Below are 23,377 nucleotides of genomic sequence, written 5' to 3' on the forward strand. Positions count from 1 at the left end.
CAACAACTATGTTCATAATAAATTGTTTATTATAGGAACGGTGAAACCAAATGATGTTTTGTTATAGCTAAATATAATAGCTACAACAAAAGATAAATCTATTCTATTAATTATCCCCATTTTATAAAAACAAACAAAAATAAATAAATAAAACAGAAAACAAAAACCAGAACTCTAAACTTGGATTTTTTAACTGAAAGTTCATGTCCTTACACACTACACATTAAAATCTTGGTTTTAGGACTTGACTTCAACTTAAGAGAATAGAGATTATAACAGTTAATTTTTAAAAGTTATTCTTTTTCAGTGAGCCATCTGTTGGTATTTGTGAATTTTTCTTCGCTATTCCTCTGCTTTTCTTCTTTTTTATACTATCTTTTTATTTTCACCATTCAAGTATGACTAAGAATGAAAGAACACTTATTTACTGTTCACAAGTCATTATTTTCCATTAAAATGGAATGTAAGAGTTTGTGTTCCTTGTAGTTGTAGAAATAAAACAAATTATGTTATAATCTCTGATAATGTTAAATCTTTGTGACAGAAACATAAACAACATTTAATGTGATACCTGTGTTAAGATATTAGGATTTGTTTGAGAGATCGCATATACCACCTAAATTCAACCTCGTTTCCCTGGTCTGTATTAAAAAGTAGATATTGACCCAATGTAGTCCAGCCTAGTTTCATACTCTGTTCCCAGGTATTACTGCCCTTACCCCATTTAGAGGAAAAAAGGATAAAAGAAAAATATTCTTTATTTTTACAGTTTATGTCATCATGAGTCTGTTGTGCCCATGTAATAGCTAGGTTATACATCAACACCAAAACAGAACATGTGTGCCCCAAAATACTTCTTCTCTTTTCAGTGGGCTTTATTGCTCATGAGTTAACAAGTCACATACTATTATTTTTATTGACACCAGTAAATACCAAGTTCATATCACATTCCTGGTAGTATGAGTATAGAATTCTATGATACTAACATAGAACTAAAGCACATAATTTTCTAGATTGGAAGGGTATGTCAAATGCCTAGCCTAATGGGTGAAAATAGACTCAGACCATGGCATATCAATGTGAAATTTTAGAAAAATGGGGACAAAGAACATCTTACAAATGTTGCATACAAAAGATTGTGCATCAATATCCATCAGATGTCTTAAAACAATACTGGCATCTAGGAGAAAATGGAGTTACAATAAAGACATTATCAAACATGAACATCTCAGAAAATTGATATACTTAATACCTTTCCTTTGGATACCACTGGAAGATGTATTACATCAGAACAAAGGATTTAGGTTAAGAAAGAAGACAATATAGGAATCTGGAAACACAATATTCAACAGAAAAATAGAAATTCCTGATAGTATATCAATGGTCTATTTTCAAAGAGCAACCAGTCCAGACTGGAACAAATCAGAAGGTTGCTGGGGTCAGTCTTGGGGGAATTCTTATAGAAGATGAAATTGAATACCTAAAGTAAATGAGCCTAATAAGACATTATTAGACAACTGACAAGGAGTTTAGACTTTAATTAATGAGAAGTACGTAGAAAACTTAGCAAGTAAGAAAACAATAATTCCAGGGAAAATGGAATAGTATGTTAATAAAATGCTAATAATTGATATAACCAAAATTACTGTATGAATACATTGAGAATACAGAGGGATACTGTAGAGACAGGAAAAAAAAGAAGCTAATGCTTCATCTTTTGTAGTAGAAAGTAAATCAGTAAGTGGCAATACAAATTTATTTAAAGATAGGGTAAGTACCAGTGAATTAGCTAAAAGAGCTTTATGTGCTTGCTTCTAAGGGAAAAGAAATGTGAGAGGAGGACTGCATTCTGCTGGTAATGCAAATATTAGGACTAACTAACTCTTAAAACATGTATAATTTTGATTAAAATAAGCCCTTAGAAAATGAGGCTTCTGGCTAAATATCTATTAAGGATCCATGGCATTTAATTAAAATATAATGCCCAAATCATGCTTCATGCTGCCTTTTCCCTGTATCCACCCGTAAGATAAGTACAAATTTTGTTCTTTAATATCTGTATTAATCATAGTACATTGTTCCTTGTGCTGGCAAATGTCAGCTGTATTACTTAGCAGCAGATTTCTGTTTTCTTTTTTCTCTTTTTAAGCTGAATTTGCAATATTTTTATTTGATTTTGACAGAACCTAACTCTGTTATTAATTTACTTCATTCAGTCACATTCATTTAATTTATAAATTTATTTTCAACACCTGCTGTGTACTGGACACTATACTGTACGCTGTGTTTGTTGTAGCTAAAATAATGTACAGTATCCCTGCCCTCAAGGAGCATACATGTAGTTTAGTCAGTGAGATGGAATTTTTAAGATGAATTGACAAATAAGCATCTCCTTATAAATTATGGTAATTGCTAGTATGAGAAATTAATGGAATGAGGTGAAGGACTAATTTAAATTAGAGGCATAGACTCTAAGTGGAAAAGAGCATTTTTAGACAGTCAAGATTTCAAAATATTTACCTCCTGTAGTCATTATATAGTAGCTTTCTCAGAAAGCTGCTGAAGAATGCTTTCACCAAATCAAAACAAGTGAAGGTGAAAGAACATACATAATAAAATATCTAGTTATAGGAAGCCCTGACTGGTTTGGCTCAGTGGATTGAGCGTCGGCCTGCGAGCTAAGTGTCGCTGGTTCGATCTTCCAGTCAGGGCACATCAGAGAAGGAAAACTCTGACTCCAAAAAACCTCCGCTGCCTTGCGGCATACCTCTTCAGGGGAAAGGCTAAGGGAGTAAACCCTGACAGAAAATCCGGAGCCGGAGTCCCTAAGGCGGTTTGACGTTGTAGTCAACACCGGCAACTCCTGCGGCGCACCTGAAGCCAAGCTGTATTGACTCCGTCTTTCCCTTGGACCCTTCAGCTGCGAAGAGAGGGGGGGTCTGCTGCATGGGCAACAGCAGACCCTCCATATCACCCTGCCCAGGCTCTGTAGCTTCAGCTTCACTGGAGAGGACACTCCAGCGTCATCGCAAGATGTTGATTCAACACGGGAGGAGACAGATACCGTGTCACTCCCGAGTCGGACTGCACAGCCATTCTCGTTGGTGCAGATAGACTCTTAAGAAGCTACACCATCGTCTCTCGAGACGGACGGCTGCCGACGACGACGAGTTATATGAAGGAAAAAAAAGGATCCATCAAAATAATGAGTAAGAGAAATTCCAGGATGTCAGCTGTGCCCACAAAACAGAGAGTAACCGATCTAGATTTTCTTCAGAATTATTTGAGAGAACCATCTTGATAAACTAGTAGGTTATCTGTTGCAGCAAAAGAAATAGAATTGGAGAGGAATGGAAATGAATTCTGGTTGTATTTTGGAGGCAGATTGGTAGACCTTGGTAATCCATTGGCTGTAGGGTTGAATGAGAGCAAACAAGCAGTGACTACCAGGTTTCTACCTTTGTAGATGGGTAGATAGAGTGTTCGTTTACCAGTTAAGGAAATATGGAGGAAGAAGAGAAAGCAAGGTACAGTAGTCTCTCTTTATCGCAGCCTCACTGTATCACGGGATTTTTAAAAATATTATATTATTTATCGCAGATTTTTCGCTGTATCACAGGATTTTGCAGTATGTATATGTATGTTGTTAAAATTACATAGGTTTAAAAGTGTAGAGTATGTTTAAGAACATAAGTAGTGTTTATAAGTGTGGAGAAGGTTAATAAGGGAGTGGGAAAGATTAATAAGGGACTGGGAATGGTTTATAAGTGTGTGGGAAGAGTTTATAAAGCCTTAAAATACATATAAATACTAAAATAAATGTAAGGTTCCTACTTAGCAGATTTTCACCTATCACAGGGGTGTCTAGAACGGAATACCTGTGGTAAGTGAGGGAATACTTCATATCAAAAGTCTATTTTAGACATTGAGTTTGAATGCAAGAGATATTTAAATGAAGATGTCAAATGGCCTGTTAAATAAATAGCCTGGAGTCCAGGAGAGGGCTAGAGATATGATTGTATAAGTACTGTTTTGATACAGCAGCAAAGAGAATTAGATTGCCTAGGGTGACAGTAAAGACCAAAAAGGTAAGAAAGCAAAGGATCAAGTCCCAAGGAACTGGAATTTGGAAAAGGAGGAACAAGCAAAGGAAACTACAGAGTAGATGTGAACCAAAACTAGCTTGAAGTGGGTTTAGGAATGCACGTGAGTTAAGAAAATGGAGAGAGTGTATGTAAACAGTGCTATCAAGAAACTTGTTTCTGAATGTGATCAGAGATTGGATGGTATTTGAAGAAAAGTGGAATAGAGGGAAGGTGATTTTTACATTGCTTTTTTTATGTGAGAAATATTAATGCATATTTAGATGGCTCAAGAGTGAGGAGAGGTTGGAAGTGCAAAAGAGGCAAGAAGGAATGAGACCCCAAGTACATGTGTAGAATTGGTCTTTAATAGTGGGCATATCAGGATCAGTGCAAAAGCATGCCATTTTAATAATATAAAGACAAGATGAATCACCTTTAATTCAACATGTGAAGTTCAGTCTATTCAGAGTAATTTTTCTTCTTCGACTAAAATTTTTGAAACTGAATTTAAAAATTAGTAATTTTATTGTTGCCATGGTTACCTATATGTAATGGTAATGAACATTTTTATAGCCTTGAATATAAATGGGTTAGAATATTTTCTTTAAAGACTTGGACATTTTCCCTTTACAAGGGGCATTAAAAATGTATTTGATTGTTTCTGTATTTGAAGAATGTTTATATTTATCAGTAATGGTATAAAATGATCCAGTATTGAAAGTAATAAGAAACAATTTCTGGGTTTAATTTCATTTGCTACCCTAAATTTTTGTGTGTTTTTTTTTTTCTTGCAGAGTCCAGTAAAGAACAGTTTGCCAGTACAAACATTGCTGACGAGTTGGTAAAACTCTTCAGGAAACAAATAGAACATGATAAGAGGGAAATGATTTTTGAAGTTCTTGCTCCATTAGCAGAAAATGGTGAGAAAATAAATACCTCTTTTTTTTTTTTTACCTTGTAGCCCTTTTCCATTTTCTCTAATATTTAATTGGCAGCTATTTAATTGTTTTACTAATGATATGTTTTATTTTGGATGTGTCTAACTTCAGCTACATTATTTACTTAAAAACTATGAGAGGAGACCCAAAAAAACCCAGAACTTATTTATAAAAAAATGTGTATTCTTAAATGTTTAAACTTCAGTCACCTTCAAAATACTCTCCATTTGATGCAATACACCTATTGAGATATTTTTTCCATTGCTCAGTTTTTGAACTCGTCGATTTTGATGCCTTTTAGTGCTTGTGCTGTAATTTTGTTTCACATCTTCCACATCAGCAAAACATTCCCTTTGAGGACTCTTCATCTGGGGAAACAAAATAAAGTTTTTCGGGGTGAGATCAGGTGAATAGGGAGGGTGGGGTGTGGGGGTCATGCCGTTTTGGCCCAAAAACTGCTGAACTCTCAGCGCAGAGGGGGCAGGTGTGGTCATAAATCACCCATCATGAAATGGGCAAAGGCATTGAAAGAATCTTCAAAAAAAATTAATTAAAGCTGAACACAGCTTCTCACACCAATGCCAGTCATTGCACTGATATAGGGAACCACCCTCCAAAAGATAATTGTTTTGGTTTTTTTTGTTTTTGGTGGAGGGATCCCTCATCATATATCTACATTGGCCAAATCTACTGTCCAAATTCCTTTGGCTTTAAAACCTTGGCAAAGATGGTTCTGTAGCTTACATGTTCTTATGCCAATCTGGAAAAAAGGCAGCTGAGTGGCTGAACACCAGTTACATACCCTTGCAGAGCAAAGGGCATAAAAGTTGGGAGTTCCAAACCTATCAACAGTGTGGACACTGGTAAACTACTCCCATGTCTGGGGAAAAAAATTTTAAGGGACACACCCTAGAAATAAGAGTGAACCAGAGTAAATAAGCCATTCCATATGAATAATTTTTTAAATACAGTGTCTAGCACATAATCAGAGAGGACCAGATACATGAAGAAACAAGAAATTGTAAGCAAGAACCAGCACTAAAAACAGGCAACAGCAGCAAATCTCCAGATACTGGAATTATTAGACATTGACTCAAAACAGGTATGCTTATTATTTTCAGAGTTAAAAGCAAGCTTGAAAAATTTAGAAAGAAAATGGAAACTATATAAAAAGTGATTTGGCAGATTTGAAAAATAAACAATTGGAAATTCCTATATTGAAAAATACAACCCAAATTAGGAACCTAATGAATGAGTTTTAACGACAGATTAAATGTAGTTGAATTAAAGAACCAGTGACCTAAAAGGTAGATTGAAAGGAAACGAAAGAACCAATATACATAAAACAGAAGAAGAGATACAGGGGAAAAAATGAGCAGCTCTCATAAACATTTTTTGGAGTCCCCAAAAGAGTGGAAAGAGGGTGGATAACAGAGGATAGTTGTAAAGAAATTTTGGTATAGAGTTTACCAGAAATTATGAAAAATATCAAAGATTCAAGAAGCCAAATGAATGTAAAATGTGATTAAAAGAAATTTCCATCTAGATACATCATACTGAAATTGCAGAAAAACAATGACAGAAGTCTTAAAGTAGCCAGGAAAAAAAAAAAGTTTATCTTAAAAAGGGCAACAGTTCAACTGACAGCTAACTTCTCAACAACAACCATGAAAGCCAGATGACAGTGAAAGAACATCTTTTATGCACTTAAAGAAAATAATGCCACTACAGAATTTTAAACCCAGTGAAGCATCTTTCAAAACTGAAGGCAAAATGAATTGATTTTCAGATGAAAAACTGAGAAAGTTCACCTGTACTCTCATTAAAGGAAATTACAATAGCTTCCAAAAGGAAGGTTCTAGATGTACAGGAGAATCGAGAGAAGAATACTAGGAAATACATAGGTAAATTTCATGAGCATTGAATATATAAAATAATGAAAAGTAATTTATGGTAAGGTTTAAAATATATATGAAGTCTGTCCATAAAAAATCCAGCCATTATTAATGTAACAAGAATGGTTTGCATGACATCAGTGTAACCTGGCAGCCAAAGAGAGTGGACTGGAATGCACATGCATGAACAATGATGACTTCACTGTACTAGTCAGTGGGGGCAGTCGACACCATTGAGGGAGCATGTGTACTGTGTGGTAATTGCATTCAAAATGAGCAAGTAGAGCAGTGAATCTGCTCCTAATTTTGTGTTAAGCTTGAACATTCCTCTGGAAAAACTATTCAGATGATTCAAAAGGCTGTAGCTATGGGCAACTGGTGATTGGCAGCTTCATCGTGACAACATGCCCTCTCAATGATCACGTCTCATGTAGAGTTTTATGGCGAAACAGCAAATCCCCAATGTGACTCAGCATCCCCTACAGCCCAGCTTCGTCACCCTGGGATTTTTGCTTCCTAAAACTAAAGCCACCTTTGAAAGGAGGAGATTTCAGACCATATATGAGATTCAGGAAAATAAGACAGGGCAGCTGATGACGATTGGAAGAACTGTGTGAGGTCCCAAGGTACCTACTATGAAAAGGACTGAGGCACCATTGTCTTATGTACAATATCTCTTGTAACTTGTATCTTCTTCAATAAATGTCTCTTTTTCATTTTACATGGATGCTGGATACCTTATGGACAGACCTCATATGTATATAATTCAATATATACCACAAATCTTGGAGGAGGTGAAAAGTGTAAAACAGTCCCAAGACCCTTGTATTATTTGGAAGAAAATACTATTAGACTAATTTTTCAAAGATTTCAACTTTTAAGGTGACTACTAAAATAATTTTTAAAACTATGTGTAACTATGAAATTAATAGAAGGATTTATGGGAAAAAATTTTAATACCCCTTCCATCAAAACTAACAGAAGAGAGGAGAAAGAAGGGACCATGGGACAGGGTCTACAAATATGCATCAAAATATATTAGATTTAAGACAGTGTTTCAGTAATTATATTAATGCACATGGCCTAAATACTTTAGTTAGAAATCTAATTGTCAGCTAAGTTTTACTTTTTATTTTTTGGTATGTTTTATTGATTATGCTGTTACAGTGTCCCAATTTCTTTTCCCTTTGCTCCCCTCTACCCAGCAGCCCCTGTCCCTCCAGCAGCCCCCCGTCTTAGTCCATGTCCATGGGTCGTGCATATAAGCTTTTCTCAACATCCCGCTCTCCATTTTGCACCCTCCTACTATGCTTCTTAATTCCTGCACCATTTCCCTCCCTCTCTCCCCTTCCCCCTCCCAGCTGACCTCCCCCCACCTGCTCCCCATACCTATCATTCTGTTCCCACTCTGGTTGTCTGCTTAGTTTGCTTTTGTTTCCATTCCCTAATTTCTGTTGTTGATAGTTGTGATTCTGTTTTCACTTTAATGTTCATAGTTTTGATCTTCTTTTTCTTAAATATATTCCTATAACATTTCGTATAATAAGGGCTTGGTGATGATGAACTCCTTTAGCTTTACCTTGTCTGGGAAGCACTTTCTCTACCCTTCCATTCTAAATGATAGCTTTGCTGGATAGAGTAGTCTTGGTTATAGGTCCTTGCTTTTCATCATATTGAATATTTCCTGCCAGTCCCTTCTTGCCTACAAAGTTTCTTTTGAGAAATCAGCTGACAATCTTATAAGGTACCCCTTTGAGGTAATTCCCCTCTTCTCTTTTGCTGTCTTTAAGATTCTCTCTTTACCTGTAACATTTGGCATTTTGATTATGATGTGTCTTGGTGTGGTCCTCCCTGGGTCTGGTTTGTTTGGGACTCTGGGCTTCTTGGACCTGTATGTCCATTTCCTTCCCCAAATTAGGGAAGTTTTCCTTCATTATTTTTTTGCATAATTTTTCAATTTCTTGCTCTTCCTCTTCACCTTCTGGCAACCCTATAATTAAGACAGTGGCACGTTTAAAGCTATCCCAGAGGTTTCTAAGCCTCCTCATTTTTTTCAGTTCTCATTTCCTCCTTCTGTACTGGTTGACTGTTTATTTCTTCCTTATATTCCAATTTGTTGATTTGAACCCTGGTTTTCTTTTCTTCACCACTTGTTTCGTGTGAATTTTCCTTCATTCTACCCAGGATAGACTTCATTCTTTCCCTGTCCTATTTAACCTTTTCTTTCAAGTCTGTGAGCATCTTTATCACCGTGCCTTAAACTGGGCATCTGTTAGGTTTGCTGTCTCCTCCTCTGTCAGGTTCTCTATCTGCTTGTTGCTTAGTTCTGTTACTGGGACCTTGATCTGCCCCACCGCCCCCTTTCTGCGATGTACTTCTCTGTCTCCTCTTCTTGACAGCTTTCTGTGTTTGCCTCTGTGATTTGGGTAGGGCTGTCGCACCTGTTATGTTATAGGGGGCAGAGCCTTAGGTATTTGTTAGTGCTGGCAGCCCATTTCACTGCGTTTTGGCACTCTATGTGGGGGAGGGGTCTGAGAGGACACAGTGCCAGTTGCTGCCACTTTTCCAAGCACTTCTCCCCCTTCCCATACTAAGCAAGCTGCCTCCTTTTCAAGACTGGTAGCTTCTTCCTCCACACCAACCCCCACTGGCTTTCACATCAGGAGCAATGCAGCACTATTTTCCCCAGTGCTGGAACCGCAAGCTATGCAATATGGTCTTTTGCTGGGATCGCTTCTCGGGTTTAAACTGTATAACTGTGTTTTTCACCATGGCTACAGTCACTGTACTGCTAGCTGCACCAGCCGCCATGCTCCCACCAGCTACACCACCTCTAGCTGTGCAGTCTGCCAAGCACCGCCCCCACAGTTGCTGCTCCACTCCTCTTTCTCTTCATCCTGGCCCCGCCCCTCCTATCTTTCTGGCTAATTATTTCTTCTTTATTTCTTTGCTGAACTTCCCTATAGTTTTGATTTTCTGTTTTGTTTTTTGGGTTTTTGGGGGGGAGGGGTTGTGGTTTTTGTTTTTGTTTTTGTTTGTTTTTTTAGTTTTGAAGTGGTTGTAAATTCCTTCTTAGTTGTGAGGAGAGGCCACGTGTGTATTTATGCCTCCATCTTGGCCGGAAGTCTGTCAACTAAATTTTAAAATACCAACTATTCCTTTTAAAACAAACAACATTTCTTAAACATAAGGAGATTTAAAAGGTTGGGAACAGGACTGAAAAAATATGCCATTTAAACCTAAAAAAGGCTGAAGTAGTGATATTAATAACTAATAAAATAGACTTGAAGGTTAAAAGACTGGGTAGGGATAAAGAAGTTGACTTCAGAGTGATTAAAGTTCCAATCACTATGGAACTAGTTCCAATCACCTGGAAACTATAATAATTATACATTACCCCAAAACATAAGAAGCAAAAGAGCTCAGAACTATATGGAGAAATAGACAGATCCATAAATATTATGGAAGCTTTTCATACTTCTTTAAGTTATTTCTAGAACAAAGAGATTAAAAAACAATAAGGATATAGAATATGTGAACAACATGATTAACAAAATTGATTTCATGGACAGATTTTAGAACACTGCCCAGTTGCAGAGCCCTCTCTTTTGTTTTCATTTTTTTTTGATAGTCTTCAAACATGATTGCACTTTTAACTTTCTTTTTCAAGTACACATGGAACATTTAAAAACATACATAGTCATGAAACAAGTTATAGCAAGTTCAAAACATTGCACCTTACAGAATATGTTCTCTGACTTAACTGAATTGTCTAATCAAAAGATAACTAGGACTTCCAGCCAAGATGGAGATTTAGACGGACACATTCGGTCTCCCTCTACAACTACAAAGAAATACAACTATGTCAGAACAAAAGATAACCAGAAACTTCAGAAAATAAAACTACATGGAGCCCAACGTATGAAGTTATAAACCAACGGTGCTCATCTGGACGGTTAGGAGGGGCGAAATCGGAACCTGAACGGAAAGGTCAAGGGGCGCTGTTTGCGGTAGCAGCAGGGAGAGCGGCAGGGGGAGCAGTCCCGGCTGCAGTCGAGCCCCGGCAGCTTGCGACCCCAACGCGGGGAAAGGCAGCCCCGCCATTGCATTGGACGGAGAGGCCCAGAGGGTAGGGGGACGGATCCCGGTCTCCCAGTGGAGAATAACAGCAGGAATTCATCTTGGAACCCCACCCCACACAAAGCGCCACAGCTCGGCGAAAAAGGTGGGGATTGCCGCCGGTCGCCGGTAGTGACAAGTACACGGGGCTCCGCCCCCCATGGCCCGCCCAGCAAGCAAAGCAAAACACAAATGTGTCAAAATGAAGCAGACAACGATTGAAATCCCGGTGACACAGCTCACCAGGCAGCAGATGAAGAACCTGACAGACGAACAAACAAACCATTCAGAGGCTTAGTTCAGAGCTATAGTTATAAGGTGGCTTACAGAATTAACAAAAGATTTGGAACAGGACAGGGAAGGAAAGAAAGCCACTCATACTGAAACGAGTGAAAACACATACGAGACAAGTGGTGAGGAAATAAAATCCATAGATCAAATCAACAGACTGGAACATAGAGAAGGAACAAACAGTCAACCAGTGCAGAAAGAGGAAACAAAAAGGAAAGTGAGGAGAGGATCAGAAACCTCTGGGGCAGCTATAAGGGACCGAACATTCGGATTATAGGATTGCCAGAGGGCGAAGAAGAACTAGAAATTGAAAAATTGTGTGAAAAAGTAATGAAGCAGAACTTCCCGAACTTGGGGGAGGAAATAGACTTACAGGTCCAGGAAGCACAGAGAGTTCCAGAAAAACTGGACCCAGGGAGAACCACTCCAAGACACATTATAATCAAATTGTCAAAAATTAAAGATAAAGAGAATCTTAAAGGAGCAAGAGAGAAGAAAAGAATCATGTACAAAGGGGTCCCAATTAGACTATCAGCTGACTTCTCAAGGGCGACACTGCAGGCAAGAAGGGACTGGCAAGAAATATTCAAAGTAATGAAAAGCAAAAACCTACAGCCATGAATACTCTATCCAGCGAAACTGTCATTCAGAATAGAAGGGCAGAGAAAGTGCTTCCAGGACAATATAAAACTGAAGGAGTTCATTAGATCCAAACCACTGTTATATGAGATGTTAAAGGGACTGGTTTAGAATAAGGAGGATCAAAACTATGAACATTAAAATGAAAACTGCATCACAGGAACCAACAATAGAAGCCAGGGAATCGAATCAAAGGCAAACTAAATAGGCAACGAGAGTGGAAAAAGAACTATAGGTACGGGGAACATACTTGGGGGAGGTCAGCAGGGATGGGGAAGGGGGAGAGGGAGGGAGATGGTATAGGAATTAAGAACCATAGTAGGAGGGAATGGAATAGACAGGAAGAGGTTGAGAAGAACTATATGCACAACCAATGGACATGGACTAAAAGGGGGGGACAGCTGGAGGGAGGGGGGCCACCAGGTGGAGGGGAGCAGGGGGAAGGGAAATTGGGACAACTGTAACAGCATAATCAATAAAACATTTAAAAAAAAGATAACTAGGATATCTTATGTTTAGATGCTTAAAGATGCACTGCCAATAATACCTTAGAGATCAGGGAAGAATCATAATGGAAATTAGTAAATTTTCTAATAATGAAAATGGAAATAATGTCTCCAATCTTACTGTGATGCAGATAAAACCATACTTAGAGGGAACTTTTTTTGTTTGTTTGTTTTTGCTTTAAATGAATATATCAAAAAAGGAAAAAAGTAAAAGCATTGAGTATTCATCTCAGAAATTTAAGGGGAAGTAAACAAATGAAGCCAAAGAACATAAAAATAAGGAAATCTAAAGAACTGAAATAATAAAACAGAAATAATGAATACAAGCATATAAATCACCAAAGCTGAGTCTGAAAAGTTAATAAAACTGGTAAATCTCTAGTAAGTTAATCAAGAAGAGAGAGAGGGAGGAAGGGGAAGGGAGAGGGAGAGAAAGAGAACGAGAACAAGGGATAGAACAAATAACTAAAATCAAGAACGCAAAAGATGATCTCGCTGCAGATCTTACAGACATTATTAAGAAGATGTTATGAATAAATTGATGCCAATACATTTTTTTAATGATTTTATTTATTCATATTTACAGAGAGGGGAAGGAAGGGAGAAAGAGAGGGAAAGAAACACTAATGTGTGGTTGCCTCTCACACACCCCCAAGTGGGAAACCTGGCCTGCAGCTCAGGCATGCGCCATGACTGGGAATTGAACTGGTGACCCTTTGGTTTGCAGGCCAGTTCTCAATCCACTGAGCCACACCAGTCAGGGCTGATGCCAATACATTTTAAACTATGGGTGACACAAGAGAAGATAGAAAAACTAAGTAATTTTATATTAAATTTTTCCAGAGTACGAGAAAAGTAAATATACTCACCAACTTATTTTATGAAGCCACTATAACCTTTATACTAAATAACAACAAAGGCATTGCGAGAATGAAAATTAGACGCTAGTCTCAGCATGAACATGCATCTAAATTTCCCCTTAAAACATTGATCCTGATAGCAAATTAGACTTATTCTGAAAATGGAAAAGTTTAACATTCAAAAATGCAATCAATACATTTTATTACATTAAAACTTAATAAACGGGAGAAATTATATGATCTCAGATTCAGAAAAGTATTTGCGCAGTTAACTATGCGTTCTTGATTTTTTTATCCTCACCTGAGGACATGCTTATTGATTTTTAGAGAGAGGGGAAGGGAGGGAGAAAGGAAGAGAAATATCGATATGCCATTTGAACGTACCCCGACTGGGGATCCAACCCATAACCTAGGCATGTGCTCTGACCAGGAATCAAACCCATGGCCTTTGGTTTTGCTGAATGATGCCTACCCCACTGAGCCACACAGACCAGGGCTGCATTCATGATTTTTAAAAACTCTGCAAATCAGCACTTGAAGAGAATGAAAAGGATATATACCAGAAGCCTACAAAAAACATGATGAAACAAAAAGCATTTCCTTTGAGATTGGGAATAAGAAACATCATCCCTACTTCTGTTTATTATTAGAGAAACTATCCAGTGCCATAGAGTAAGAAAAAGAAAATATAGGAAAGAAAGAAATAAAACAATATTTGTAGATTTTATGATTACGTATGTCAAAAATCCAAGAATCTATAGGTCAGTTTTTTAAAATGTCAAAATTAGTTACATTGCTAGCCAAAACAAAAAATCAAAACACTGTATTACTGTATATAAGCAAAACACGTTAGAAAATGTGTAGACTGGAAACATCAATGCTGTAATGATGTTATATCTCCCCATCTTGATCTGTAGACTCAGTGAAGTTCTAACCAAAAGACAAGGAATAGACAAGATACTGTGAAAGAGAGCAAGGTAGCAGAACTGTTTTAGTGCGTAACAATAATTAAACTTTTTTTTCCTGATAAAACTATAGTAATTGAAGAACAGTGTGGTATTGGTACAAGAATGGACAAGACCAGTAGGATAGCCTGGAAATAAATAGATACATTAATAGATGTTTATTTTATTAGGGGGTAATAAAAAAGTCACTTTAGGTAAACCAGTATGGAAAGGACAGTCATTTCAATAAACAGTACCGGGAATATGAATAAAAATACTATTGGAGGACATATATACCCCCACTTAATACTATATTTAAAAAATATGTCTTAGATACATTATTGACCTAAATGTGAAAGTTTAAAACCAGAAAGTTTATCTTAAAATAAAGGTAGGAAATCTTAAAATAAAGGTAGGAAGATATCATCATAGCCTTGGAATATGGAAAATTTTCTTAGGTCACAAAAACCTCTTAATGATAAAGGAAAAGAGTGATCAATTTGTTTATTTTAGCAGTAAAACCTTCCATTTCTCAAGAAACCATTGAGAGTAAAAAGGAACACAGCGGATGCAAAGAGATATTTACAGCACATATAACCAAGAGAAGGCTTATATGTACAATATGTAAAAACTTCCACAAATCATTAGGAAAAATGTAGAAAACCCAGTGGGAAAAATGTGTAAAAGATTTCAATAAGCACTTGACAAAAGATAAAATCTGGATGGCTATTAAATATATAAAAAATGCTCAACTCATAACCTGGGAATTCAAAATAAAATACTATATACCCATTTGGAGGACTGATAATACCAAGTGTTGATGAAGGTGTGTAGCAGTGGAAACTCATCAAGTGCTGGGGGCAGGGAGTGGTGTAAATTGGTACCCTTTGGAAAACAGTAGCTATTGAGCATTCCCTGTGATCTAGCAAGTCCACTTTTAGGAACATATCCAGAAATATGTGCACCAGGAACCATTACAAGAATGTTCAGAGCATTATTTATAAATGATGAAAAATTGTTACAAGTCATATCCATTAAGAGTAGAATAAATAAATAATGGTAATTTATATAATGGAAAAATATATAATTAAGAAAAGAAATGAAGACATTTAAAACCAATAGTGTAGATGAATCTTAAAAACATGTGAAAAGGGAAAAAACCAACACTGAAAAATATACATTGTAAGATTCCATTTATATAAAGTTCAAAACAAGGTAAAATTACATTGTAGTTTTCAGAAGTAATTATTTGGTAAAACAATAAAGTATGGATCTGATTACCATAAAAGTCAGGGAAGTGATTTAAGAGAGATGGAAGAAGGGGTTTGTTAAAAGAAAAGGGAATGCACGGAGGGGCTTCCTGGGTTGTTGCCAATGAGTTTTTTTTTTATATAGGTGGTAGTTAAATGGTTATTTGCTTATCAATAATTAAGTGCATATTTTATGCAGTTTTCTGCATATGTGGGATATTTTACCATTTAGAAAAGATTTTTAAATACATATGACGCGTATGTATACTTACCGATACGTGTGTACACGTGTGTGTGTGTGTGTGTGTGTGTGTTTGTGTATCAAGGATTGTAATAAAGATAGGTGTCATTGGCCAGAATGATGATAGGTGTGTGCTCGTCTGTCTGCTGGAGCACAGGATGCCTTGCTAACCCTCCTAATTAAGGCTGTTTAAATCTCCCATGTATATGTGTGATTACTGTCAAACCATGAGATAAGAGATCTGTATACTTTAATCTTGACACATTTTTAATTTTCTAAATGCTCTAAGATCTTATTCTTTAGGGAGAAATTTGTTTTCATCTCATTTAGTAGTTTGACCAAATGAAATTTTTATTATGTCTGCCAGTCAGTTTTTATGCCCCAGAGTTACTTGTAACCTGCCTTGCAATGTTTCAGAATAACAACATTTTTCTTATTTGTTTCTCCCACCACCTTCACTTCGTTTTTATAATTGTGCAGTGGGTTGAATGATACCTTTGAAAACTTATTTCTGGACTATCCTTGGTTTTCCTTATATGCAAAGGAAAGTGATTCCAACATTTCAATTAGGATTTTGTATAATTCAAGGTTTCTTAGTATTTTTAAAGCTCTTTCAGTATGGCTTTCAGTTCGTCACCACACATTTCTAAGTTCTAGTATTCTGTAACCAAGGAAACGCCCTACTTTCAGCATGGCACAGTGCAAATATACCTTAAAAAAATATATTCCAGGTGGAATATTCTGAATATTTTGAGAAAATACTCTAAAGATCAGTGGTCCTTGTGATTTAAAAAAAGAAAAAAAAAAAAAAACAACTAAAGTTTTACAACTTAAAATTGCTAGAAAGAAAAGTCTTTAAGTATTTTTTTAAAAAGTCTTTGTTTTTCCCAAATAACCTAAAACTACCATTGCTGTAGTTGTGTGCATATACAGCTTAGGGAAAGCAATAACAAAATAAAATCCAACTGAAAAATAAAACAAGTTTAAAAATTCTGTGTGGCAAATGTATTTCTAAGGTCAAGTATCAGCATTTATCTTAAGCAGTATTAGGTATACCCAAAGCATTTAGGTAGGCCAGTTTGGGTTAAAATACAAAGATGAATGAGTTATATATAACATCTGCTCTAATGGAAGAGACAGATATGGATGTGGATATAAAATCTTCAATGATGAAAGTTCTATTAATGAAAAAGTATTTAAGTTATTAAGGTAGTACAAACAAAACTGATTGAAATGGCAGAATTTGCTATAAAGATAATTTTTCAGAATGTAATTGAGCTATAAATTCTCTCTCTAAAATTCCTTATATTCTTGGTTACCTACCAGAAAGCTTGAAAGTTATTTTTCTCTTTCACCTTTTATTATGGAAATTTTAAAACCTATTCAGGTATACAGAGAATATGGTATAATGAATCACCATGTATCTGTCACCCAAGAAAAGTTTCAAATTAATGAAAACCTGAAGCTTTTTTTGAAAACATGACTTAAAATTTAGAAAATTATAGCTCTATTAACCGCTCTAGAAAGATAACATCTATACAAATATGAATCCAAGTATACTTGTGATATCGTTTAAAATTTACTAATAGCTTTTTACTTTTAAATAACTTTGTATTCAAACTCCATTAATGGGTATATTTTAACTTTATGTAACAGGCATGTGTGTTTTATTTTAAACAATGTGGGATATCATATAGTATTGACTTTTAAACATGAGCATAATAACTGAAATAACAATGGAGGGGTATTACGTACCTTCAGAGCTGAGAATCTGTTTAGGTGCTGCCAGACATTGTGAAATGTAACATAATTTAAAATAGAAAAATGAAATAAAGCTTTTCTGTATTTCTGCTGTACTTTCAGTTCCTTTTGAAACACAAATCTTTAAAGCTGTTTTATCTAAATTATGCATTTTCTTGGTTTCTTTTTTCATAATGGATTGCTTATCCAAGAACTCCTATTTCATCTCAAGTTTTGGTTATTTTGTTCACATTAATCTTTAGATGCGATTAAGCTACAGCTGGTTGAAGCAGGCTTGGTAGAATGTCTACTAGAGATTGTTCAACAGAAAGTGGATAGTGACAAAGAGGATGATATTGCTGAGCTCAAAACTGCTTCAGATCTAATGGTTTTATTACTTCTTGGAGGTGAGTTGTAATTTATACCAACCAAAGAACATGGTTGTCAGATTCTTAAAATTTTATTGTCTCTTTTGTAAGCACTATATTAGGCATTTTCTCATTTTCCTATCTCATTTAATCCTGTTGATGTGACAATTTTGAAATCTTAAACATATGGAGAGGACAAGAGGTAATAAACCTGGAAAAGAGGAGCCTTCACTGTCATGTAGAAGAGATGGCGATGGCACTGAAGACTAAAAGCCAAATGGGTGCTCCTTAAAAGTCTCTTGTCCAGTCTCTACTAAAAATGTATTACAAGCAGAGTCATTACTTTTCCCCTTATAAATTATATAGTTTCCCAGTTAGATATTCACTTTGAAATATGGATTTGTTATTTGGAGTTACTTTCCTCTTACCGGTATGCTTTGTTTATCTCCAGATGAATCCATGCAAAAATTATTTGAAGGAGGAAAAGGTAATGTGTTTCAAAGGGTGCTGTCCTGGATTCCATCAAATAACCACCAGCTGCAGCTTGCTGGAGCATTGGCAATTGCAAATTTTGCCAGAAATGGTAAGCATTTTGTTTTATTTTCAAAAGTCAGATGTTCTATATTTTTCTTTGACATTATGTGTACTAAAACTGAACAGTTCAGAAATATACACAGTATGTATGGGTACTGCTACTGTAATTTTTCAGAGATCTGAAATATTTATAGTGATTTTCCTAACAAATTACATATTTTATGCAATTCAGCTAAGTTCTGGTAGTTTAAAGATCATGAACAATGATCATGAAGTCCTTTGAGTACTCTGCATTTGAGAGAGCAATACACATGAGTCCTATTTTAATAAATATCTGATCTGAGAGGATATTCTCTCTTGCCTGATGATTTTATTTTGGATTTGATAATCTGAGTTCTCATTGTAGGGTTATTGTCCCTTAATTTATACTTTTATACCTACAAAACTTAAGTGTACCTAATTCTCTGGTTTAGGGTAGAATATTTAATGTAACTTAATATTTCAGAGGCACCACACTACCATATTTATTTTTGAAGTGTAACACTCCTACTATTAGTCTAGAAACTCATGCTGTTTCTAGGAAATATGGGCTGCTTTTGTGTTTAGTATGAACTGTTGTTATAATAGGTGACATCCCATTTTCAGTCCCTTCTTTTGGGGGACCATCACTAAGTCCTTAATGATGGAATTAAGACTGACAAAATATTGATAATTATTGAAGCTAAATGTGGGGTAAATATTGGTTCATTTTAATAGTCCCTCTGTTTTATAAATTCTATCATTGAAAAGTAATTTAGGCATCAGCTATGATAATAAAATGTAAAATGGTGTCTCTGTAACATTGTCAGAATTCAGGCATACTTCACTGTTGGTGGACATTTGAAGCGTGTGATTTCTACTTATTCATCTTCTGATGTATTACCAGTTTTAAGTTAGGGTGTTTTCTTATTTGTAATATTTTATCTGATGGGAGAGTTAGAATTCATCCTATTTTCCTATGGTTTCATTTTCACTAATGTAGGTAATGGTCAGGCATCAGTATTACAAAATATTTATTGATGTTTGTGCAGAGGATGAAAAAATGCTTTGTTTTATTCAGATGGAAATTGTATCCACATGGTAGACAATGGAATTGTAGAAAAGCTTACAGATTTACTGGACAGACATGTAGAAGATGGAAATGTAACAGTACAGCATGCAGCACTCAGTGCCCTCAGAAACCTGGCCATTCCAGGTAAGACTGGAGAATGAAGGCAACTATTTAAGAAATAACATCTATTATTTTGGTAAGATACTTACTTCATGTGACTTGTAGACCTGCCCTGACCATGGGAAAATAAAAAAGTCTTCAAGTTGTAAACATATTTTACTGATAAATGGAGATAATATGTAAAATTAGTTTTCTCAGACTATACAAGCATAATCTTTTCCTTTGTTCAGATCATTGAAGTAACTGTGAACTCCTAAGATTTTTATCGTATTTTATAGTTAAAGCTTTTTAAAGCATCTTCAGTTTAGGTAAGATAATAACATCAATTAACAGAGTCCCCTAAAGAATGACTTCTAAAGTTGTTTCTTTTTTCCTGCAAGCAGACATACAATTTTTTTTTAATAGCTGGGAGGAGGGAAGTATAAGGGGACTAAATGGAAATGGAAAAAAAATAACACAATAAAGATTTAATTATTTTTTTAAAGCCCTAATGTGTCCTTTTGGATTAAAAGCTTTTGAGCCATGAAATTACATCATCATGGGAAATAATACAGGAGATGCTTTAAACTATTCTTTTATTCTACTTTCTAAGAATAAATTTCTAGTTAGGTGAGATAGTATAACTATATGAAAAGACAATCTTTATGAAATTAGTTTGGTTCATATAGCAGATGATGTTTATTAACATCAATAACATCTGTATTAACACAATAGATCAATAACAGGTAAAAAGAAATATTAAGTTGAGAAATTGTTTTTCATAAACAAGAAGGCAACATTGTCAGATTTACTTTACAAATTAACTATTTTGGGTTAGATTTGATTTTGTATGTTATACTCCTATAGACAAACAGGATACAATATTTTTTTTAAATAGTAAAATATAAAACATGGGGCCTTAAAGATAATAAGACCTTCAGTAAATGTATATTGAATTGAATAATTGTCATCAAGAATGCTAACAACATTTTAACCACAGTCTCTTTTTTTTTTCTCTCTCTCTTTCTCTCTCTAGTTGTAAATAAAGCAAAGATGTTATCAGCTGGGGTCACAGAAGCAGTATTGAAATTCCTTAAATCTGAAATGCCCCCGGTTCAGTTCAAACTTCTGGGGACATTAAGAATGTTAATAGATGCACAAGGTAAAAGAAATGCTTTCCCAAGGTGCATTTTTGGAATCATAGTCTCAAAGTGCATCTAGTTGAAAAAGAACTTGCTTTTAGCTTTCAGAATTATGTAACCGTAAAGATGAGTAGCAAATAGTCAAAAAGAGACTGGTTTTAGAACCCATTTAGTAATTCCCATGCATATTATGATTGACTTTAAATGGAAACTATATTGCACCTCTGTTAGTATGTATAATCCTAGCTTTAGATTGATTTATTAGCAGTTCCTAAGGGTTTTTATTTTAGCATTCCATACCCATTTTTACTGCGTCTTCAAAATAATCATGTTTCAATACAGTGACAGTCAAATCTTTTAAAAATTTGTTTTGCAAGCAGGGAGATCCTTTTTCTGTGTACAGAAACAGCAATAAAAACCACTCCTTGAAATGAATTATGTTTATTTACTTCTGAATTTTAAAAACCTTTCTCTATATTGATTCCTTAGAGTCCTTCTAAAAATCCTTTGTTATAGTTTGACAGAGTACTTACTTATAGACTGCCAGGGTGATGTGAAAGAATATGAAGTTGCTTATTTTTGTATTTTGTATGGAAGGCCACAACTTTTATAGGAAAGGCCAGATCATTCGTCAGATATGAAGTCCTGTGTTTGCAGTTCTTGCTTTAATAAAATTGTGTTGTGTTTTTGAAGCATGTAATTTTCTTTTACACTCTTACATCTTTACCAGTTATTTCAGTTGATTGCCTATCAGTGATTAATTTCCTTGATGGGTTACCTTCTTTCCTATAGCAGAAGCTGCTGAACAACTGGGAAAGAATGTTAAATTAGTGGAGCGTTTGGTGGAATGGTGTGAAGCCAAAGATCATGCTGGTGTAATGGGGGAGTCAAACAGACTGCTCTCTGCCCTCATACGACATAGTAAATCAAAAGTAAGTTCCAGGGGAAATCGTTCACTAAAAACATTTGAGTGGCCTTTTTGTATTTATATGTAAATAAATTAATCAAAGTTTCTGAAAAAAAAAATTGAAGATGGAGATTTTTTATTTTGTGTTATTCCATAGTAGTTGAGGCTTTGGAATCAAACCAAAATGAGTTCAGATTTTATCTCCATTATTTACTTGGTCAAGTGTTTTCACATCTAAGTATCTTAATATATAAACACTGGGATAACACCTACATGAAAGTGCTGTGAGGATGATTCAATGAGATCACATATACAGAGCCCTTAGTTGGTGCCTGGGACCACAGCAAGCGGTCAGTAAAAGGAGGTTGCTGCTCTTGCTGTTACTATTTTCACCACCACTAGCACCACCGTTACCAGCATCAGTTTCAGACATCTGTGTGCTAGGCACTAACCAAGCTATCCACTCATACTTAGAAATTAAATGACATCTGGGTAGTATTTGATGCTCAAAACTCACAAAGTTGGACAAAATTCATTCTCATGGCAGTGTCCAGCTTATAATGTCTTTGGCACATGGTTGATTGCCTATAAATATTTGTTGAGTGAATGAGCAAATGAACAAATAAATATTTTAAGGAATGCAATGATGAAAACCCAGGCCAGCAGTTCAGCAACTGATTTAGTGTCTAGATTAATAATACCTTTTATTTTTTATAACCTTTTTTCTAAGGTGATCCTTCTGACCATTTCACTTGTGTACATCTGCAGAGAGACCAGCTGTGTTGGGTGTCACAGAAGGGGTGATGTTTTAGAGGTTAACTTGGAATCTCTCAGGAGGAGAAGGGGAAGATTCATGAATTCAGTACATAAACTTGCATAGACTACAAAAATTAAAAACAAGGACTTGGATTTGAATCTTGGCTTCTTAACCACTTAATCAGTGACTTTGGACAAATTTCATAACTTAATGTGAGCTTCAATTTCCTCATCTATAAACTAAAGGTAATATCTAGCTAATGAGATTTTATGGGAAGACAAAATGAGTTACTATCTGTAAGCTACCCTGCAATGTCCAATGTATAGTTCTTGCTCCATAAAGGGTAGCTTTCGGTATTAAATCTCTTTTGTCATATGACACAAGTACAATGCTTCATTTGTCTTTTATCCCCCATCCTATCAGGCAGAGCAACTCTGGAGAGTAGTTTTTTAATAAGTAGTTCTTGAAGTGGGAGGAGAGAGGGCAGGCATTTTAAAAGGAAATACTTAGTTATCTATTGCAGAAAAGAGATGGAAAAGGAGCTCTGCTTGAACTTAGAGGAGGCAATTTGTTTCTAATATGCAAATTTACTTCATTTATTCCCTACCTTCTACTACAGAGGACTTTTCAGGATGAATCACAAAATAAAGGATAAAATGACAGTCCCGGAACATTTCCAGTGTGACTGCATATTGTATCTATGAATCTCCATAGTCTTCTTTACTCAGTAAACATCTTTGTGATTTTTATAAAAATCTTTGCTAATTGTAAGATTTCTGTATCAGTTTCAAATAAACTGCCACTGAGTAAGGAGTATATTGAGAGGCTTTCTTTTAATTAGAAAAGGCTTTGAAAGATAGTTTCTCACTTTCTAAAAGGTTGATAGGAAAAGAGTTATTAGTGCAGGGACATTTCTATCATAAAAATTCAGTACTTGGATTCCATTGATTTAATTGCATATTTTTTTAAAGA

At 35.5% G+C, this 23,377-nt stretch overlaps 1 protein-coding gene across 5 annotated transcripts in view; it reads left to right on the forward strand.

Moving 5' to 3' along the window:
- RAP1GDS1 (Rap1 GTPase-GDP dissociation stimulator 1) overlaps positions 1-23,377 on the forward strand; it is a 141,345-nt gene that overhangs the window by 93,546 nt on the left and 24,422 nt on the right. For 3 of the 5 annotated variants that reach the window (XM_090266324.1, XM_090266322.1, XM_090266321.1), the window contains 6 exons: positions 4,880-5,005; positions 17,772-17,915; positions 18,328-18,459; positions 19,510-19,644; positions 20,636-20,761; positions 21,534-21,673. In XM_090266324.1, coding sequence (XP_090122450.1) covers positions 4,880-5,005; positions 17,772-17,915; positions 18,328-18,459; positions 19,510-19,644; positions 20,636-20,761; positions 21,534-21,673 — 803 coding nt within the window. Of the gene's footprint in view, positions 1-4,879; positions 5,006-17,771; positions 17,916-18,327; positions 18,460-19,509; positions 19,645-20,635; positions 20,762-21,533; positions 21,674-22,378; positions 22,544-23,377 lie in introns of those variants that run through there. The other 2 variants (XM_090266323.1, XM_090266320.1) reach the window with 2 other exon arrangements.

This window comes from Furipterus horrens, unplaced genomic scaffold (assembly GCF_987537825.1).
Source record: "Furipterus horrens unplaced genomic scaffold, mFurHor1.1.pri manual_scaffold_2, whole genome shotgun sequence".
Classification (NCBI taxonomy): Eukaryota; Metazoa; Chordata; class Mammalia; order Chiroptera; family Furipteridae; genus Furipterus; species Furipterus horrens.